We start from the raw sequence: 16,894 nt of genomic DNA, 5'->3' as shown, positions 1-16,894 counted from the left end.
AAAAAGAAAAAGATCTGTTTCTGCAGTGCCTTGTTTTAAAGCTGCTGGAAGTTTGGATAAATGATAAAAACTGGACAATGTTTTTGGGTGATTATGCTGTTTCATATCATGTTAAAGCAAAACCTTTTGGGTTTAGATCTTGGCTAAATAAAACAATTTAAACAGCTCATAACTGACTCATGCAGAACAATATTTATATATAATCTTTCATTAGAAATGTTTAACAGAGCAATCTGGATGGATTTTCATATGACCTGTTATAGTTTGACTGGCACTTGTTTTGGTTCACTTTGACAGAAAGCTATAAAACATGTAAATGAGGCTTTATGTATAACAGAAAACAACACAGCAGCCACTCCATCATCTCTCTCCGCTCACGCAGAAACCTTATCTTTATGTCACCACTGCTCCAACAATGGACTTACAGATAAAACCAAAACTTGTTGGAGTTGTTTGTGACTCATTAAAATAGTTTGTACACTTTGGGCAGTGTTTAAAAAGAGACTTTCTAATTAAGTGAGGGAAAAAAACACGTTGTTATTTGTACTTTTTAATATATTTTTTTAATGATGACACAATATCTAGTACTGTATTTGGTTTAAGAAGTAAAAAAACATAAATGAAACTGTGAAAAGAGCTACGGATTTCAGGTCTGAATGGGTTAATTTGCTGCTCTTGCAGCACTTTCTTATGTCAAACTATTAAAAACCTACGCAAAGAGAAACACCTGATTCTCTGTCTCTGAAAAGCTCAGCAGGAGTGATATGGCAGTAAAAATGAAAGATTCTTGCTATTCTGGTTTGTAAGTCGTGGATAAATGAACAGTGCAAACAAAAACTGCTGCATAGTGATAAAATAAAAAACTTTTAAAGTAGTATCATAAGCTCATCAGCTAAAAAAACCCCATCAAAGCAGGATTACCTTACAGACTCATCTGTAGACACCACACGGGTTCATCCACTGAGTTTGAATTACTTTTTATGGTGAATCCTAAAGGAGCTAAAAACAAAACACTTCCTCTGAAAGTGGTCAGCTACAAAGACGGACAGAAAACGATGACATTCATGAAGCTATTGAGGAAACTCTTGTTTTAAATGCAACTTTAAAATCTAAAAAGAAAGTTTGGGTTTTGTGAAGCAAGAGAAAAAAGACCTGACGTTTTACACAGTGCTGTACGATGTTTGTTTTCACGACTGCTCATACCTCTTTCTTACAGCTTGTTTCACAATCTCACCTCCCCCTTTAACCCCCCCCTCCTGCTGAGGTTATTAGTCTCGACGGAGGCCCAGCTAGACTCAGCGGTTTCTTTTGTTCTCGCATGAAGACGGTTAAAAATCACTGAGACACAGAGTGAAGCCACAAACAGACACAAAGGGAAGACATCGCAGCCTGCAACACGGTGAAGCGTTTAATACTAAATAAATCAGGTGATTAATGATCTGAGGTTATGTTGAAATACGCTGAAAAAAGACAGCAAACACTGTACACTGACAGTATGTGTTATGTTATACTTCATGTTACTGCACAGTAATTAGAGCCATTGCTTGCTGAGAAAGTAGAAGATTGATGATGTTTTTATGGACTTGGCCCGCTCAGACTAGCTGTTAGCTCGTCAATCCAGCCAGAATTAAACTATTCCTTCAACCTGAAGACGTTCAAAAAGTTATCTACAACAGGTAAGTTATGAATTAATTTTTACAGAACCCCACGTCAGACGGTCTGAGCCAAGCTCTGTATATTTTTATTTCCTGAATATGCACTTGGGGTGAGAGTTGAAACCACTCGTCACTTAAAGGGTCGGGGGAGTCACCGTCCCTTCTGTCCATCCTGTGAGCTGGGGGACAGATGGTTTAAAAGAGCAGCGAAGGAAATCGACATCATAAAACAGGAAAAACCATCCATCTATTCAATTTCTTTACCCACTTGTTCCTGTTACGGGTCGTAGGGAGCTGGTGCCTGTCTCCAACTGGACGGGTTGCCAGTTCCTCACAGGGTCACGTAGAGACAAACGAGACAGACAACCATTCCCACTCTCACTCAAACCAAGTGGAAAAAAGAAAATCATCATTAAATAGACACAGATTTCCTCAATCCGACACCTACGAAGCAGCCTCGACTCCTCTCCCCAGGCAGGTTTACAACCGTTCAGATCATAAAACATGTGACCAAAACTCTTCCCATGTTGGCTCTGTTTGTAAACAGCTCAGAAATGACTTCCACCCAACGTACGGGCGGTCAGTGAGTCATGTGACTTTAACAACCCTCTTTGTGTGATTGTCCCAACTCATGGTCAGAACTGAATCAGCCTTTTGAATCAGAGGTGAAACACCTTCAAGAGACGAGAAACGAAGTCTAATTGGCTTTTATTCAAATACTTATGATGGTCATGCTCTAAAAGACTGAGAAGCTACACAAACAAACCTTTTTCTCGGCCTCAAACATTCAGTGAAATGTCTGTAACTGTTTCATTAATTAATACATACAGGGTTTGTACGTCCTTTCTTGCTGAAACAGATTTGAAAACAAAAACGAGTGCTTGTTTCTCAGAGAGGTGCAAACACAAACTCTCGGCCAGGAGCGGTGACTTGCACAAGTGCACCGGTTGCCTGGCAACCTGGAGGTATCAACAAGACTCCAGGAGGGTCTGAACAAGAGAGGGGTTTTTGTTGTTGTTGTTGTTTTCAAAATCTCAAACTAAAAGCTTCAAAAAGTGGACCTTCTTTTTTTTCTCCGGCATTTTCAGCGGGTCAGAACATTGTGCATCTTCGAGTGAGGTCAACTGCAGCAACGGCGTACACACTCATAAACAGAACACACAAACACACACACAAAGACTCGACGGGTTTGTCTTAGAGATGACACACAAGGAGAGACTGTTAATGATTTTACAACCCAAAGTCAGAGACTCAGAGGGTGTAGCTTCCCCTTTGGTCTTTTGCCTGGACCGAAGTGCCAACACTTCACATGTTTGATTGTCCTCCTCTGAACTGTGTGTCCGAGTCGTTAAACATCAGTAAAACTGCTTGGCTGAGATGAAACGGGAGGATCCTCCCAGGAAGTGCAGGTATTTAAACCTGCAGTGCACATTTCTGCACACAGGGAGTTTAATCTGTCAGTGACAACGTCATTGGATTTATCTCATCAAACAATCAGATTTTATTTTATTTTTAGAATCTGAATTACTAGTATTACTAACAACAATAATCAAAGAAGAACTGATGTTATTTTAACCGGTCCTGTCCTCATTAAACACCTTCACAGTTATCTTCCTTATCTTCTATGTGTATTTTTCAGTGCAGAGACTTTAAAACGCTGCAGAATTTTCCTTTTTTTTCTTCCCTTCCCAAGCTGTGGCTAAAGTCTCTAATCTGTGCATTCCCAGGATTCCTAGCTGCAGTTCTTGTTGACATTTTTTCATGCCAGCTGTGGCAGGAGAGCCAGCATCGCTCTGTTTTTGTCTCATTTTGCTAGCTTTTTTTTTTTTCTTTCTGCAGCACTTTTGCTGCTCTTACAGTTTCTCTCCGCTCTCGTCCAGACTGTTCTCCTCCTTCCAGCTGAAACCACGAAATCCGTACCTCTTTTCTTCTCCTGTATAAACCTTCTCTTCCAAGCTGTATACTTAAAGGAGAAGCCATTGTTTTCCAAATACAACTAGTATCAAGTCTCTCCAAATCAGCCGTAGCGGTCCCACAGAACAAGAGTCAGGCTGAACACGAGCGAAGAGCAAATCATTCAGCTATGAATCATAACATAAAGACACCTGCCTGATGTTGAGTCGGTCTAAATAAAATAAAAACAGCTGTGCGTCTCTGCAGGTCTCACCTTCATGCCAACAGCAGCAGCAGGTCCACCAGGGTCCACAGCCTGGATGTGACAGGGTTTGTTGCCTCGCACCACAAAGCCCCAGCCCACAGCGTCGCCAACGATCTGACAAAACACAAGAAGGCGTTAAAACTTGGCGGGAAATCTGGAGAGAGGATTTAGAGTTTGAGGTTATCAAGAAATCCTTGAAAGAATGCCAGAGTTTTACACTGAGATCATCCTACGATGAGGAATAATCGCAATGTTATGAAGTGTTGATGTGTTAATGCTCAGAGAATATGCTGTTATTGACTCTCAGCTGCTTCCACGTCAAACTTTAGCTCAGTATCTGTAGATTCACCTAAGCTGTAGACGTTCTTTGTGTTCGCTAAGGCCGATTAACTGTGGCAGCCATCTTGAAAGAGGGTTGACTCCAACATTTAATCAGCTGAAGATAAACACCCGGTGACTCCTTTCTGAGGGTTTCATTCAAATCTGTGGAGCGTTTCCCTTCGTTTTGTTGCTAATGCCAAAGTTTTAGGCAGAAATGTTACGCAATGTGTGGCGCTCAGGGTATGGATTGGAAACGACTCTCCCAGGATACCAAATTTTAGTTTCATTAAAAGCCACCCAGTGGGTCTGTGAGATAGATATATCGACAAACAAGCACACACAGACACGGACAAAAACATTATTTATTCCACCTGTGTGTGTGTGTGTGTGTGTGTGTGTGTGTGTGTTCCTACAGTGAATGTCTTCTTTATAAAAGAGCCTCCTGGTGTCAGCAGCTCCTCTGGACTCACTTGTCTTTTCACGACTGAAAAATACAAAAAAAAAAAAAACACCATAAGCAGTTTAATCTGTTACATCAACAGTGAGACACAAAGATAACCCGTACCTGATGTGTTCACACAGATAAACTAGACATTTGAGCAACAAGAAATGAACCTACTTAAACTGAAACAAAAATCTAGTTTCTTGTTTTTAGACACCTTTCATATTTTGTTAAAACATATGTGTGTGTGTGTGTGTGTGTGTGTGTGTGTGTGTGTGTGTGCGTGCGTGTGTGTGTTGACAATGTAAATGTTCAGCTCGAACGCCGTTTCCTTAAAAGTGTTTCTGTCCCCTCCTCCAACTTCCTCCGGATCTCTGACGACTGCAACATGACTCCATGCAAAAAACAAAGATTAAAAGGGCTTTTGCTTACAAAACTATTTTCAAACCTTTTCGAATTCAAAATTTAGGAACAAAAGAGCTACAGGTTGGTTTGTCTTTCTTTGAAGGAACTTCTGAAAACAACGACTCTGTTCTTCTTATTTGATCAGCCTTTTTTTAATACCATTTTATTGAAACACTAATTAGGAAACCTTTTTACTTAAAACGCTAAATACATGGCTTAGAGGTAGATGCATTTGTGAAAGATGAGTAAATGCAAGATGATAAATTAGGAAAACGTAAGGATCAAACAACGCCACAAGGCTAAAATCAAACAGCAGACTTGAGAGGCTGTTCCCTCTGCAGCGCAAGCTCTGTGGTTTGAAGTTCACACTGAGCTGAAGAGGAAGAGGAAGTTTAAAAAGACGACTGCTTTCTCCTTCATCAGAATCTCCTCATGGAATCCTGAGCTGATCAGATGTGAGGCAATTTTGCTTAATACTTCATCAACAGGATTGTTGTTTTATCTATTTAATATTGTAATTATTTAAGACTCTAAGCTCCTTTTACTTGTATTTTTTTGTGTGAGTGTGTTAGACTTTAGGGCTCCTTCTCTTCACATCATGTGATGCAAAAATGACTAATTTTAGAGAGGGAAAAAAAGGGAAATATCAGAAATGTGTTCAAGTGTGAAAAAGTATCTGCCTTCCTTTTCCTGTCTGTTGCATGTGTCATGTTGAGACACTCAACTTAAATGAAACGTACAAGGAAACCTCGTAATAATAAAGAAACAAAAATGAGAAAACACACAAACTGCTCCAATTTATAACTGGAAACTTAAATCCCTTTAATGCCAAAAGACTCAGTAAAATCAGTTTTTGTCTACACTAAATAAGCCTGCCCCTTAAAAACTTCCTAATTATGATTTTAAGGAAGAACAGTCAGGCTAATTGAGAGGATTTAATTATTTTTAAAGTTTTCTAAATGTACAATAAACTAGTTTTAAAGGTAAGTATAAGTATTAATAGGTATAAAGGTTTAAAATGTCCTAAAACTGGCTGCTTTTTTATTCAAATCAATGACTTAATTAGTCAAACACAGCGTATATATCTGCTTCAGAAAAGCAGACATTTCCACTTATGTTAATGGCATTTAAAGGACAAAACGTGACATTTTCCTCTTCTAGCATCACATGACAATAGCTGCTCGACACGGAGCCGTTCCATCCTACCAGATTTAGGGTTGCAGAGGACAGGTGGACTGCTGCTGAGTGTGGGACTGCTGCTGTAATAACCGCTGCTGCCACAGCTGCTGCTCATGCTGCTCCGCCGAGCTCCCACCATCACCTTTATCTCTTTCGTGGGACTCACTGGAAAAGGACGGACATGTTAGAGTGGAAGGCAGGAGGCTGAAAAAGAGACAGTGAAGGAGCTGGAAAAGAAAACGATCAGTAAGGCTCTAAAAAATTAAAAGGCCCATCTGCAAACAGTTGTTGGCCCACACAAAAAGCTATTTCACTAGTTTTTAAATCATTCAAATAAACTTTCTAGAGGAAATTGATGTGTTGGAATGAAAATAAAACAAAGACAATGTGGATTCAAGTTTTATACATTCTTAAAAACTGCACTAAGTTTGATGCTTTGACATCTATTAGTGCAATTTGCAAGAAAAATCTCCTCATTTTGACCCAAATAAATGTTTAGGGTCAACAGGGTCAAATATGATTTGGGCTTATTTTTTTTTGTTGTTGTTGTTGTTTGTTATTCCACACTCTCACTCTTCAGAGTGTGGCTGATGATTGTTAGAAGGTCTAAGGAGCTAAATTATTCCTAAACCTTCTAAATGAGCATTTTTAGATCATTAGAAACAAGAAAGGTGAACCTACAGAATCACTCTCAGGTTTAATAACACATCAAACCTGAGTAAAAGTTATGAAACTTTCTAAGGTGGCAAAATTTTAGAAATATTTTGTTTTTAAACTGAAGTTCTGTTAAACAGAAATACAGGGACATACTTAAAACTATGCTTTATTTCTAATTATAATCATTCCTACTCCCTGAACTGATCACACGAACAAAAACGCTAAACAAACTTTTGCACGCCGCTGCAACTTTTCCCTTGTTGTCTGCTGATTACAACAGTTCTGTGCCACCTTTGTAAGGCTTTATTTGTGTTTGTCTGTAAATGTCAGCAAAAAAAAAGGTTTTCACCACAGAAGCACATTTCACGGCCGTGTTCGCCTACAACAAAAACTGCTGAAGACGATTCCCACCTGCTTGCTCTTGTAGTTTGCTGTGAAGCTTCGGACAACAAACCGTTTGTACTCAAGTGCTAAAGCTTCAGAAAAACAAAGTGAGCGAGTTTTAAAACATATGAAATGATAAAAAATATAAATATATATGTATATATTTTATACAGCTAGCTGTAGCACTTCTGGTGAAGCCTGTGACACTTTCCACAGGTATATGGTAATATTACGGCTAGAATACCCATTCATCCATCCATCCATCCATCCATCCATCTTCTACCACTCATCCGTGGTCGGGTCGTGGAGGCAAGTCCAGGAGGGAAACCCAGACCTCCCTCTCACCAGAGACACTCTCCAGATCCTCCTGGGGGATCCAGAGACGTTCCCAGACCAGCAAGGATACATAATCCCTCCAGTGAGTTCTGGGTCTGCACCGAGCTCTTTTCCCAGAATAAGAATAACCATGTAATATGAAACTGGTGGCAATGTAAAGGTATATGAAATAGTGTAGATTTAAACCACTGTAACGTTATTCAAACTGAAATTGTTTTAAGAAGAAAGCAGTCCACTTTGGTTTTGGCCTTGTTCACACTAGCCATTAGCTCATCGACCTGCCCATAACTAAATTATCCAAACTGAGCTCATTCAAAATCTGCAACAGGTAAGATATTAATTGTTCATAACCTTTCACAGAACCACACTTCAAAAGATTTGGCATATCCCTTTAGATCATGAAAGTCAAGCTCTGTTTTTGTCTTATTCCACCTAGCAACACAAACCTGATTACTCTGTTATCTTTTTATGGCAGAGAAACTCCCAAGGCCAACAAAGTTATTACTGTGTGTCAGTGTGTCTGTGCTCTGATATCTGAGGCAACAGAAGATAAGACAAATTAGGTAAATATATCAAAATAGGGCTATATTCCAGCATTCAAAGATAGATTGCTCTCTTCATGAGCACACAAACCAATTTATCTATTTAAAGTGTCTTTGAAAGAGTTAAAAAGAGTCCATTAAAGCTTCTCAGAACATGTAGTGTCATTTATGAATGTCCATTAATCAGTTCTGTGAGAACATTTGTGTGAAGTTCTCCATCTACCTGAGAGGAAGCTGGTGTTGCCCCCGTCTGAATGTTGTTTACGCAGACAGAAGGGGCTGTCGTGGCTCTCGGGGATGCTGCGACTGCGTTCGTGAAGAAGCTCCATCAGCCGCCGCCGCCGCCGGAAGTTCATCCGGAACTGGTAGAGGAGAGGCCCGTCGATGAAGTGATGCTTGTTGGTGACTAAAAAAAAAAAAAAAAAGACATAAAATAAAGAGCAACAAATAAGAGATGTTGGATGCAGGAGCTGATTTAACAATAAATCAATACTGATGAGCATTTGTTCATCTCTAAAATATAAAATAAACTACTTTAAAAGATTCAGAAAGGTTTGAGTTGATTGTAACAATTACTCAGGATACATCTAAGGTCTTACAGCCAAGCTATGATAAATTAAACGATTAAATGAATAATCCAGAGCTGAACAAACACAAACATCAACCTCAACAAGCTAGATAAGACCAAACGTTAGTTTAGTTGGATTTATTAGACTTTGTCAGGGTGAATATAAACCCCGCACACTGTTTCATTTATCCTCAGTGTCACTTTCACATGATAAAAATACAATAAAAAATAATCTTTCAGGTCTATTTTCTGCCTGAACCCTCTTACATGTAACTCTTCTTTATCTACCCTGGCACATTTCTCGGAAACCTGAAAAAAAAGGGGGGGGGGTTCTTGTGTCACCCTTCTGTTCTTATTAGATAAAACTCTGACAAACTGAGCTATTTTATCAAGAGGCTGTAACATTTTCTTCAAACTATTTTAGACTGACGTGACCAATATTTAATTATTTAAAACAAAAGGACACATTTAACACCTTAAAGGATTATTTGGGTTTTAGGTCCTTTATAACCAAACGGACAGATGAGCTAACAGTTCGTTTGAGTAAGGTTAGGAGCTAGCTGGATCCTTAAAACAGCTCCTGTACCAAACATTTCACCAGGTTTACATATTTCCTGTTTATTAAACAGGAAATTTCACATTAACCTTTTTACATTGGAGTTGTTTTAAAACGGCAGCAATCCACTTAGGTCTTGACTAGCTGTTAGCTCGTCAGTTCAGTCGGAAATAAACCTTTAACTTTTCCACAGAGGCCCACTTCAAAAGATCTGAACTTTCCCCTCAATGTTAAACATTTATCCTATTTTTAAAATTCTTGTGCTCTGTCGGTATTATCATTAAGTCACAATCCAAAAGGCTGTGCATCATCTTCATTAGAGCAGTTATTTCTTCAGGGAGGGTAAAACTTTAGGGTCTATGAGGCCAAAAGGAAGATTAGGCTCTGTATCACATTAACTAAGTGAAGAGATAACACACAGGACTGCCTGTGTGTGTGTGTGTGTCACTACATTCCTCTGCTCTGCTGCAGCTCTTGGAAGCTGGAGGACAGGAAGTGAGTGAGAGACGAGAGGACAGATGGACTTATTGTGTGGTGGGAGCTGAGAGGAGAGCCAGGAGCAGAAATAACTCAATCACGCGATGAAGCGTCTCATTAATGCGTTTCCCTCATTCTCTTCCTCCCGTACCAGATCATGGTCTCCTCCCTGTAACTGTAGTTAGATGACAAAATAGTCGCAACACCATTTCAAAGTGCCACGGTTTGCAGAACTTTGTTGCTCATCATGATTTCTTCCCTCCCTTTGACAAAGTCAGAGTTAAGACAAAGGTGTGATTTTCAAATCTGTTTAAGGTGTTTCCATATTTAATAAAATATGACAATGTTAGTGTAAGTTTGTATAAACAGATTTAAAGACTGATCAAATCAGCACGAGTTCATTTTAATCAAATTTCCCCCAAAGGTCATGTAACATAAACCTCTTTAGCACTAAAACCATGTAACTTCTTCACAGTAAAACAGTCTAATTTAATCAGACACTAAATCCAAATCCAATTTTCTGTCATGTAGCAACACCACAAAATGTCATTCAGGCAGCTGTCCAGGAAAATGTCAAACAGGACCGGTCACAGATGGACATCACAAGAGGAGGGTTAAAAACATCTGCAGGACAGAAGCCAACATGAAACTCAAGTTGTCCACAGACAGGAAAGCACGTCTTTAAAAAGTGGCAAAATATTCAAACAGCTGGTGCCAATTATGCCTGTAATTATTTAGATTCAACAAGTATTCACACCTGCAGGAAGTCTGTTTGATTAAACACAAAGCGGAGGCAGTAACAGTCTGCTAAAATGAGGAAAAGCTCTGCGGTTTTCAGCTCCTCTTGCTCTCACCAATGTCCTAATAGTCCTTTTCTAGTTGTATAGTAAGATTAAGAAGAAAAATGGAGTAGCCTCTTTTTAAAAAGAATATGATGCAACAGAAAACCAGTATCTAAAACTGGTTTTCGTGTGGTCTAATAAATCATCTCCATCTCACACCTGTCCTTCCTTTGCGTTTCGTAGTTTCCAGGATATTCACTCTATTTTAAAAACATGAAATCGTCTCAAAGCTCTGTTAAATTCACTCTTTCAAATTCATTGGCAGCTGTGTTGTAAATATTGTATATCTGTCCCTTTAAACTAGCTCTATTCCCCTGTTTTAAACATTTCTATGTTAGAGTTAGATAATGGACAAGGTTTGAACAAAGGGATCACCTGTGAGATTTACCTCTGCCCCCACGACCTTGAAATCAATTGGCATCACCCCCAACTTGTGAGGTGTGCCGCTGTGCAGTTTGGCATTGCTACGTCACCCCTTTTCAGAGCTAGAGCTAAGGCAAGGTTTTCAGAGAGGGGACACCTGTGCCCTTGACCTTTGACCTTGTGACCTTGAAATGAATAGGGGCTCGTCCTTGACCCGTGAGGCGTCCAGCTGGACATTTTCACATTCTTGCATTACAACGTTGCAGAGTTAGAGCTTGGACAAGAAATTGTCCACAGACGGACGGGTGGACAGATGGACGAATGGACTGTGCCAGACCATAATGCAACCCATCTTGTGACTATTAAAAAGAAAAGTTTAAATCTATGTCAGTTTAAAAACCCAATAGGTTTATTTCTAAACTATTGCTTTTTAGGGGAAAGGTTTTAGGACAACAAAGTAGTGGCTGAGCAACTTTTGGAAGAATGTCAAAAACACCGCTTCACTGAAACTGCTTTCCCCCGAGAATTCAGACACACGAAGATCTTTATCACCTTTTGCCTTTTGGTGGAAGGTGATAAATATGCACAGATACCGCCTGGTCATAGATAATAAGAAAGGCATCTCCACCATAAAGTCAAAACAACCTGACGCCTTGCTGAAGCTTGTGACATTCAGATCTCACCCCCCTCGTGTTTCTCACTCTTGAACGCAGCCCAAAGACGGGTCAGGTCGAGCATAGCAGCCAGAGCAAATTAAGAAATAGGATCCCAGTCAGTGTGAGATATAATTTGGGTCAGTTCAGAGTCAAAAAGGAGCAATAATGAGGTTTAGGAGAAAAAACTAACACAGTTTCCATATTTAAAAAAAAAAATCCAGTTAGCCTCCTGAGACCAAGTTAACCTAGATTTTGTTTTAGGTGTTTGAGCAAAGAAACTTGAACCATAATTCTAGTAAAGTTCATCCAAACGTGTTGCTGAATTGTTAAACCAGGTCCTGTCCTAGCGAAGCTTCAGATTCTGATAAGGATTGTTTTAACGTGGGTGTGTTGGATGTTTTTTGCAAGTCATCAGCTTGAGAGGAAAAAAAACGAGAGAGAGAAAACTGAAACACGTGCGACACAAACATGTGAATGTTCTGGTCTCCGAGTTAAGGAGGAAGTGGGCACACAATCCGAACTCCCTGACCGGATAACATGAGCCAAGACTGGACTACAGGGAGAACCAGATTTACTTCCCTCAAGTGTCTTTAACAGAACATCGTGTTTTGTTTTTTAACAGCAAGGCTTTCAGACAGATTTGTAGCCTTTCGGGGGCAGCTGTTTGAGCCAGATGAAGCAGAAAACAAAAATGACTGAATGACCTACATTTAGTTTATAGTTAATAATAATACATCTGACTTTTTTAACATGGGAGCAGCAGAAACAATCCAATGTTAGCCAAGGTATGGACTAAAAAGCTCATACACAATATATCAGGGGTGGGCAGTTCTGGTCCTCGAGGGCTACTATCCCTGCTCCAACACACCTGTGTTGGAGCAGGGAAACATGCAGGATAGTGGCCCTCCAGGACCAGGCTGCATACTCATACACAACATTGGCCATTGCTGTTTTGGTAAATTAACGAACTCTGTGTGGATTCAACACTAAGAAGGACTCATTCAGATGCAAGTGTTATTGTGATTCTGAATGCTGCGTTTGACCCTTCTTATCAGATGTTAGCATGAGTCCTCCTCACCGTGCTGAATGATGCCGTGCTCGAGGAGCCTGCGCCCCAGCTGCTCGGCCTCCTCCCTGGAGGGCATCTCCCCCTCCTGCAGCAGCCAGTCGATGAACTCTGAGGCCACCAGCGTCCGCTCAAACGACACGCCTTCCTCCTCCCGAGTCTCAATTAAGTTATTCTCTGTGTTCATCAACCTGTGGCGGAGAGAGAAAAAGAGCCAGCTCAAGCAAACTGAATACATTTGGAAATAAATTCAACTGCTGAATAAATAGTTTTCCTGTTTATAGTTCCTTCTGGACTTTTTTTTTTTCTTTGCAAAAAATAAAGGGGGAAAAAAATGACTTCTGTATATGTGTGCTATTTTAACCCTTCATAATTTGTATTAAAATGTTCGACTCAATTGGGAATAAAGTGCTGTGCCTTCTAGTTTTTCTAACTTTTATACTTTTTAAATTATTTAACTTTATTTATAAAAATGTTCCCCAAAGAAATCCACTGACATCTTTTCAAATCTTTCAGAAACATCGTTGTTAGCTTGTAGCTACCGATTTGCTAAGTTTAGCTTATTTGCTACAGTTTTGCTATTTTGCTCATGTCAACTTTTAGCTCCCGTTTTGCAACATTTAGCTCTGAGCTATGGTTTTGCTAATTTGTTTAGTCTTAATCCTAATGTTTTCCTGTTTCCTAAACTGGTTACACCTGTGAACTACCTGAAGTAGGTGGTGTGATCTCTTCTGGATCACATGAGATCATGCGCGCGCGCACACACACACACACACACACACACACACACACACACACACACACCGAAACTGTATAAACAAACAAGTGTGAACCTGTAGAGAGCAGAGCAGTCGATTCTTTCCTCGTGCTCTTTAAACCAAATAAAAGCATTCAAAACCATAAACTAATCTCTCCGAAGCATAAACTATATTTCCATTTTGTTACTTCTAAGAACAAGTCAAAACATGTACTAGAAACAACCCGTAGATACTAAACTCATTGGCTGTGATTTGCAGGTTAAACTGTTTACCTGCGCACTGTTTAACCACTAAATGAAGTGTCTCCTCTATATATCAAATGTTACAGACAGATGTATGTGACAGTATAGAAGAACAAAGGATTGTAAGAAAGCTCAGAATATCTAATTGATGGAATTAATCAAAATCAACAGCTGGTGATCTAATTAGACCAGTTCGGCTGAAGAACCAACCAGTGCCTGTCTGACTGTGAAAAGAGTCATTAAAACCACATTAACTTCAGTGCAAATGAGACCAGACCAGCACTGGAGTCTCCAGTGTTTTCCAGCCAAGACATTTGGCACAGTACTCCCTAAAAAAAGGCAGAAAGGCATTTGTACTTTTGGGTTTTGGAGCAAATAAACAAAAACATGTTAATGATCTTTAAATGTGCGGGTTGTTTTCCTGTTTTTGTCACATGTCGGTGTGTCCTTGGGTAAAACGCTGAAACTGGTTTTGCTGCTTCCTCAATTATGAGCCACTTCAGATAAAAGCATCTGCTAAATGGCAAAAAGCAAATTATTCAGAAGCAGACAGTAATGTTGTCAGGGACAGTCAGCTTGATGGAGTTGATAGAGTTGAGCTGGGGTTTTAACAAATATAAATTAAAGTGGATGAAACCTAAATTAGGTGCAGCGAGTAAAAAGCTTTCTCCCTTCTGAAAGCTTCACATTCTCGCAGGCCCATTTTGCCGTCCTCTCAGTCCGGTTCATAACACCGTGTAATGATGTGGACCCGTACAACAAGAAAGGAACTTCATTAAACCAGACTGAATTTCTCAGATTTGATCTCCGAGTTTAGCAAAAAATAAAAAATAATAGAAGAAAATGGTCTGTTATTTAACAGTGTGAAGACATCTATATATCAGATTTTAAAGCAGCATTGGAGGGGAGTAAATCCAGTCACAGTGCTCGTCTACTACTGAATTAATTCACTGGAACTGCAACTATTTGCATTAGATCACCCGAAGTAGAGGGCAACTCTGTTTTACTGAGCAATATTACAGTAATGTTTTCCGATCGTGCTGTCAGAACTGGTTATCTTGATCTTCTAAGTAAGACAAAGCTTATAAAGGAGGTACAGATTCAATATGTGATTGTATGTTTTCTTCCCCTTTGTGTGGTTCCGTTGGCTTGTGTATTAAATACCAGTGGTCAATGTTGTAAAAGCAAACACTTTATCTTAATGCTCACATGTATTGCTCTTTAAAAGCCTTGACTAATAATCAAATACAATACAGATACAGCTTAATGACTTCTACTGCATCCATTTCCATTACACCAGTGGTTCGGTACACATGCATTGTAAACAACAGGCTTTAAAAGCATCATCTCCTATCAAATTAATTTGATTTCCTTTCACTTTAGTCAGATTTACAGGCCTCAAAGCTTCCTGAGCGATTCATTAAGCAACCTTTGAAGGAAAGGTTGTGTTGTTCCCTCCCAGTGTTGTTGTCTGTTTGTGTCTGACAGGAAGTAAAAACAGAATAAAAACTCCAAAGTGCAGAGAAAATGGTCACAGATACTGTGAGGGGTTTACTCTGTCTCTATAAGCTCTGTTCTCCTCTAATTATGGTTTATCACCTGGTTTGCACAAGTTACAACTCATCAGTTCTCACCCCTTTAAATATCTGGCTGCTGCATTTCTATGCTGCCAGAGCTTAGACGCAGTTTTAGCGTTTTTTTGGGACAGGGGCTGACTTTTGCAGTACTCATATACCCGTTTCTTATCATCACATCCTCTCAAAGGATGCTCTACCTCACAGGAAACACTCTGTCTAAAATTAGACCAAGAGCTAAATCTTAATCTCATCAGAGCATTGTCATATGCTCTGATCTGAAGTCAACAAAACTTTACTCTCTTGACTAAAACCCGCTTTAACGTTTGCCCATGTTCTGCATTTTCAGGCATTAAAAACTGAACTCATAGTGTTCAGCCATGGGAAACAAGCGTGCTTGTACGTAGTTTAAGACAACAACTCTCATAAAAAAACTGGTTCAAAACAGTCCTGTTTGATTTTTAGCCACATAGTTGTGTAACTCTAAACACATGTGGGTTAATGTACACAGCAAGGTGTGCTGCAAGTTTAGACCGGTGCAGACCAATGTTCAGACCAAACACACACCAACATTGTTTTCACAGGTGATGGAGAAAAGCAACCGAGACACAAATCTTCTCTCATATTTCTGTAATTTGTCTGAGATTTATGATAACAGTGTGTAGCTTGAGTGCTATATGGGCCAAAACTACACCCCCATCCCTTTGCGTGAAGACCACATCACTTCCACGTTCAGTGCAAATGTAGCATACTGCATCCAAACTAATGTAAAAATAAATCACAGTAAATATCTTCAACTTGAAACAACACTGGGATCAGCAGAGACTCTGTTCTGGTAACTAAGACACACAAAATTTAATCAGCTCATACATATAAAGTTCTGTCAAACAGCAGCTACAAACAAACACACATTCCTACAAGATAGCTAATACTAAAGACCTCAAAGGGATTTATAAACAGACCACACAATGTACAGTCCTGTAATGGTCCTCCCTGGAAACCTCTGTCTCTGAGCAGCTGCTGCCAAAGCAACATCTGTCTTCAGTTTGTTTATTAGACGCTGCTGTTTGACAATCAACAGTATCAGTGATAAATGCATGGGAGGAGGAGGAACGCGTGTTTTTCCAGTGGAAGATCGAGACGTTAAAGTGGCGTAATTGGAATAATACTTAACATAACAAACTGTGAAAGTATGTTTGTTTGTGCGCTTCATGCAGGAGAAGCTTCTGGATACGCAGAATACAGACGTGAACCAAACTATTTCTTGTGATTGCTTAATTTGATTTAACTTTTTCTGTTTTAAGTTTGTGGTATTGTCCATAAAACCTCACCGCCAGACTCCAAACACAACATCCTGGTGGATTTGAAGCCTTACAACGCCCTCGGACAAAACTAGTTCATGCAGACAGAAGCTGAGTGGTGTCGTACAAGCAGTCCGGTCCGGTGAGGAGTGGTCTGGTCTTTATGCAGCGCGGGGGGTTAAAAGGACCAACACTGTACTGATGGGCTCGGTATGTCACCTGCAACTATCACATAGAACATCATATCGTCTCTAAAGAAAGATATACAGGTGCTGGTCATAAAATTAGAATATCATGAAAAAGTAGATTGATTTCAGTAATTCCATTTAAAAAGTGAAACTTGTATATTATATTCATACATTACATACAAACTCATATATTTCAAATGTTTATTTCGTTTAATTTTGATGAT

The 16,894-nt window shown here is 39.6% G+C and overlaps 1 protein-coding gene across 2 annotated transcripts in view; it reads right to left on the bottom strand.

Annotated features, from left to right (window-relative positions):
• The window catches only part of deptor (DEP domain containing MTOR-interacting protein), a 31,440-nt gene that overhangs the window by 4,245 nt on the left and 10,301 nt on the right, over positions 1-16,894 (bottom strand). For both annotated transcript variants that reach the window (XM_017438175.3, XM_037980247.1), the window contains exons 5-9: positions 12,620-12,798; positions 8,303-8,485; positions 6,188-6,325; positions 4,548-4,618; positions 3,823-3,927 (exon numbers count right to left, since the gene is read on the bottom strand). In XM_017438175.3, the coding sequence (XP_017293664.1) occupies positions 3,823-3,927; positions 4,548-4,618; positions 6,188-6,325; positions 8,303-8,485; positions 12,620-12,798 (676 nt within the window). The remainder of the gene's footprint in view (positions 1-3,822; positions 3,928-4,547; positions 4,619-6,187; positions 6,326-8,302; positions 8,486-12,619; positions 12,799-16,894) is intronic.

This window comes from Kryptolebias marmoratus, linkage group LG16, assembly GCF_001649575.2.
Source record: "Kryptolebias marmoratus isolate JLee-2015 linkage group LG16, ASM164957v2, whole genome shotgun sequence".
NCBI lineage: Eukaryota > Metazoa > Chordata > Actinopteri > Cyprinodontiformes > Rivulidae > Kryptolebias > Kryptolebias marmoratus.
Note: the sequence above shows the minus strand (reverse complement) of the source record. Positions and strands in the feature narration are given on the sequence as shown.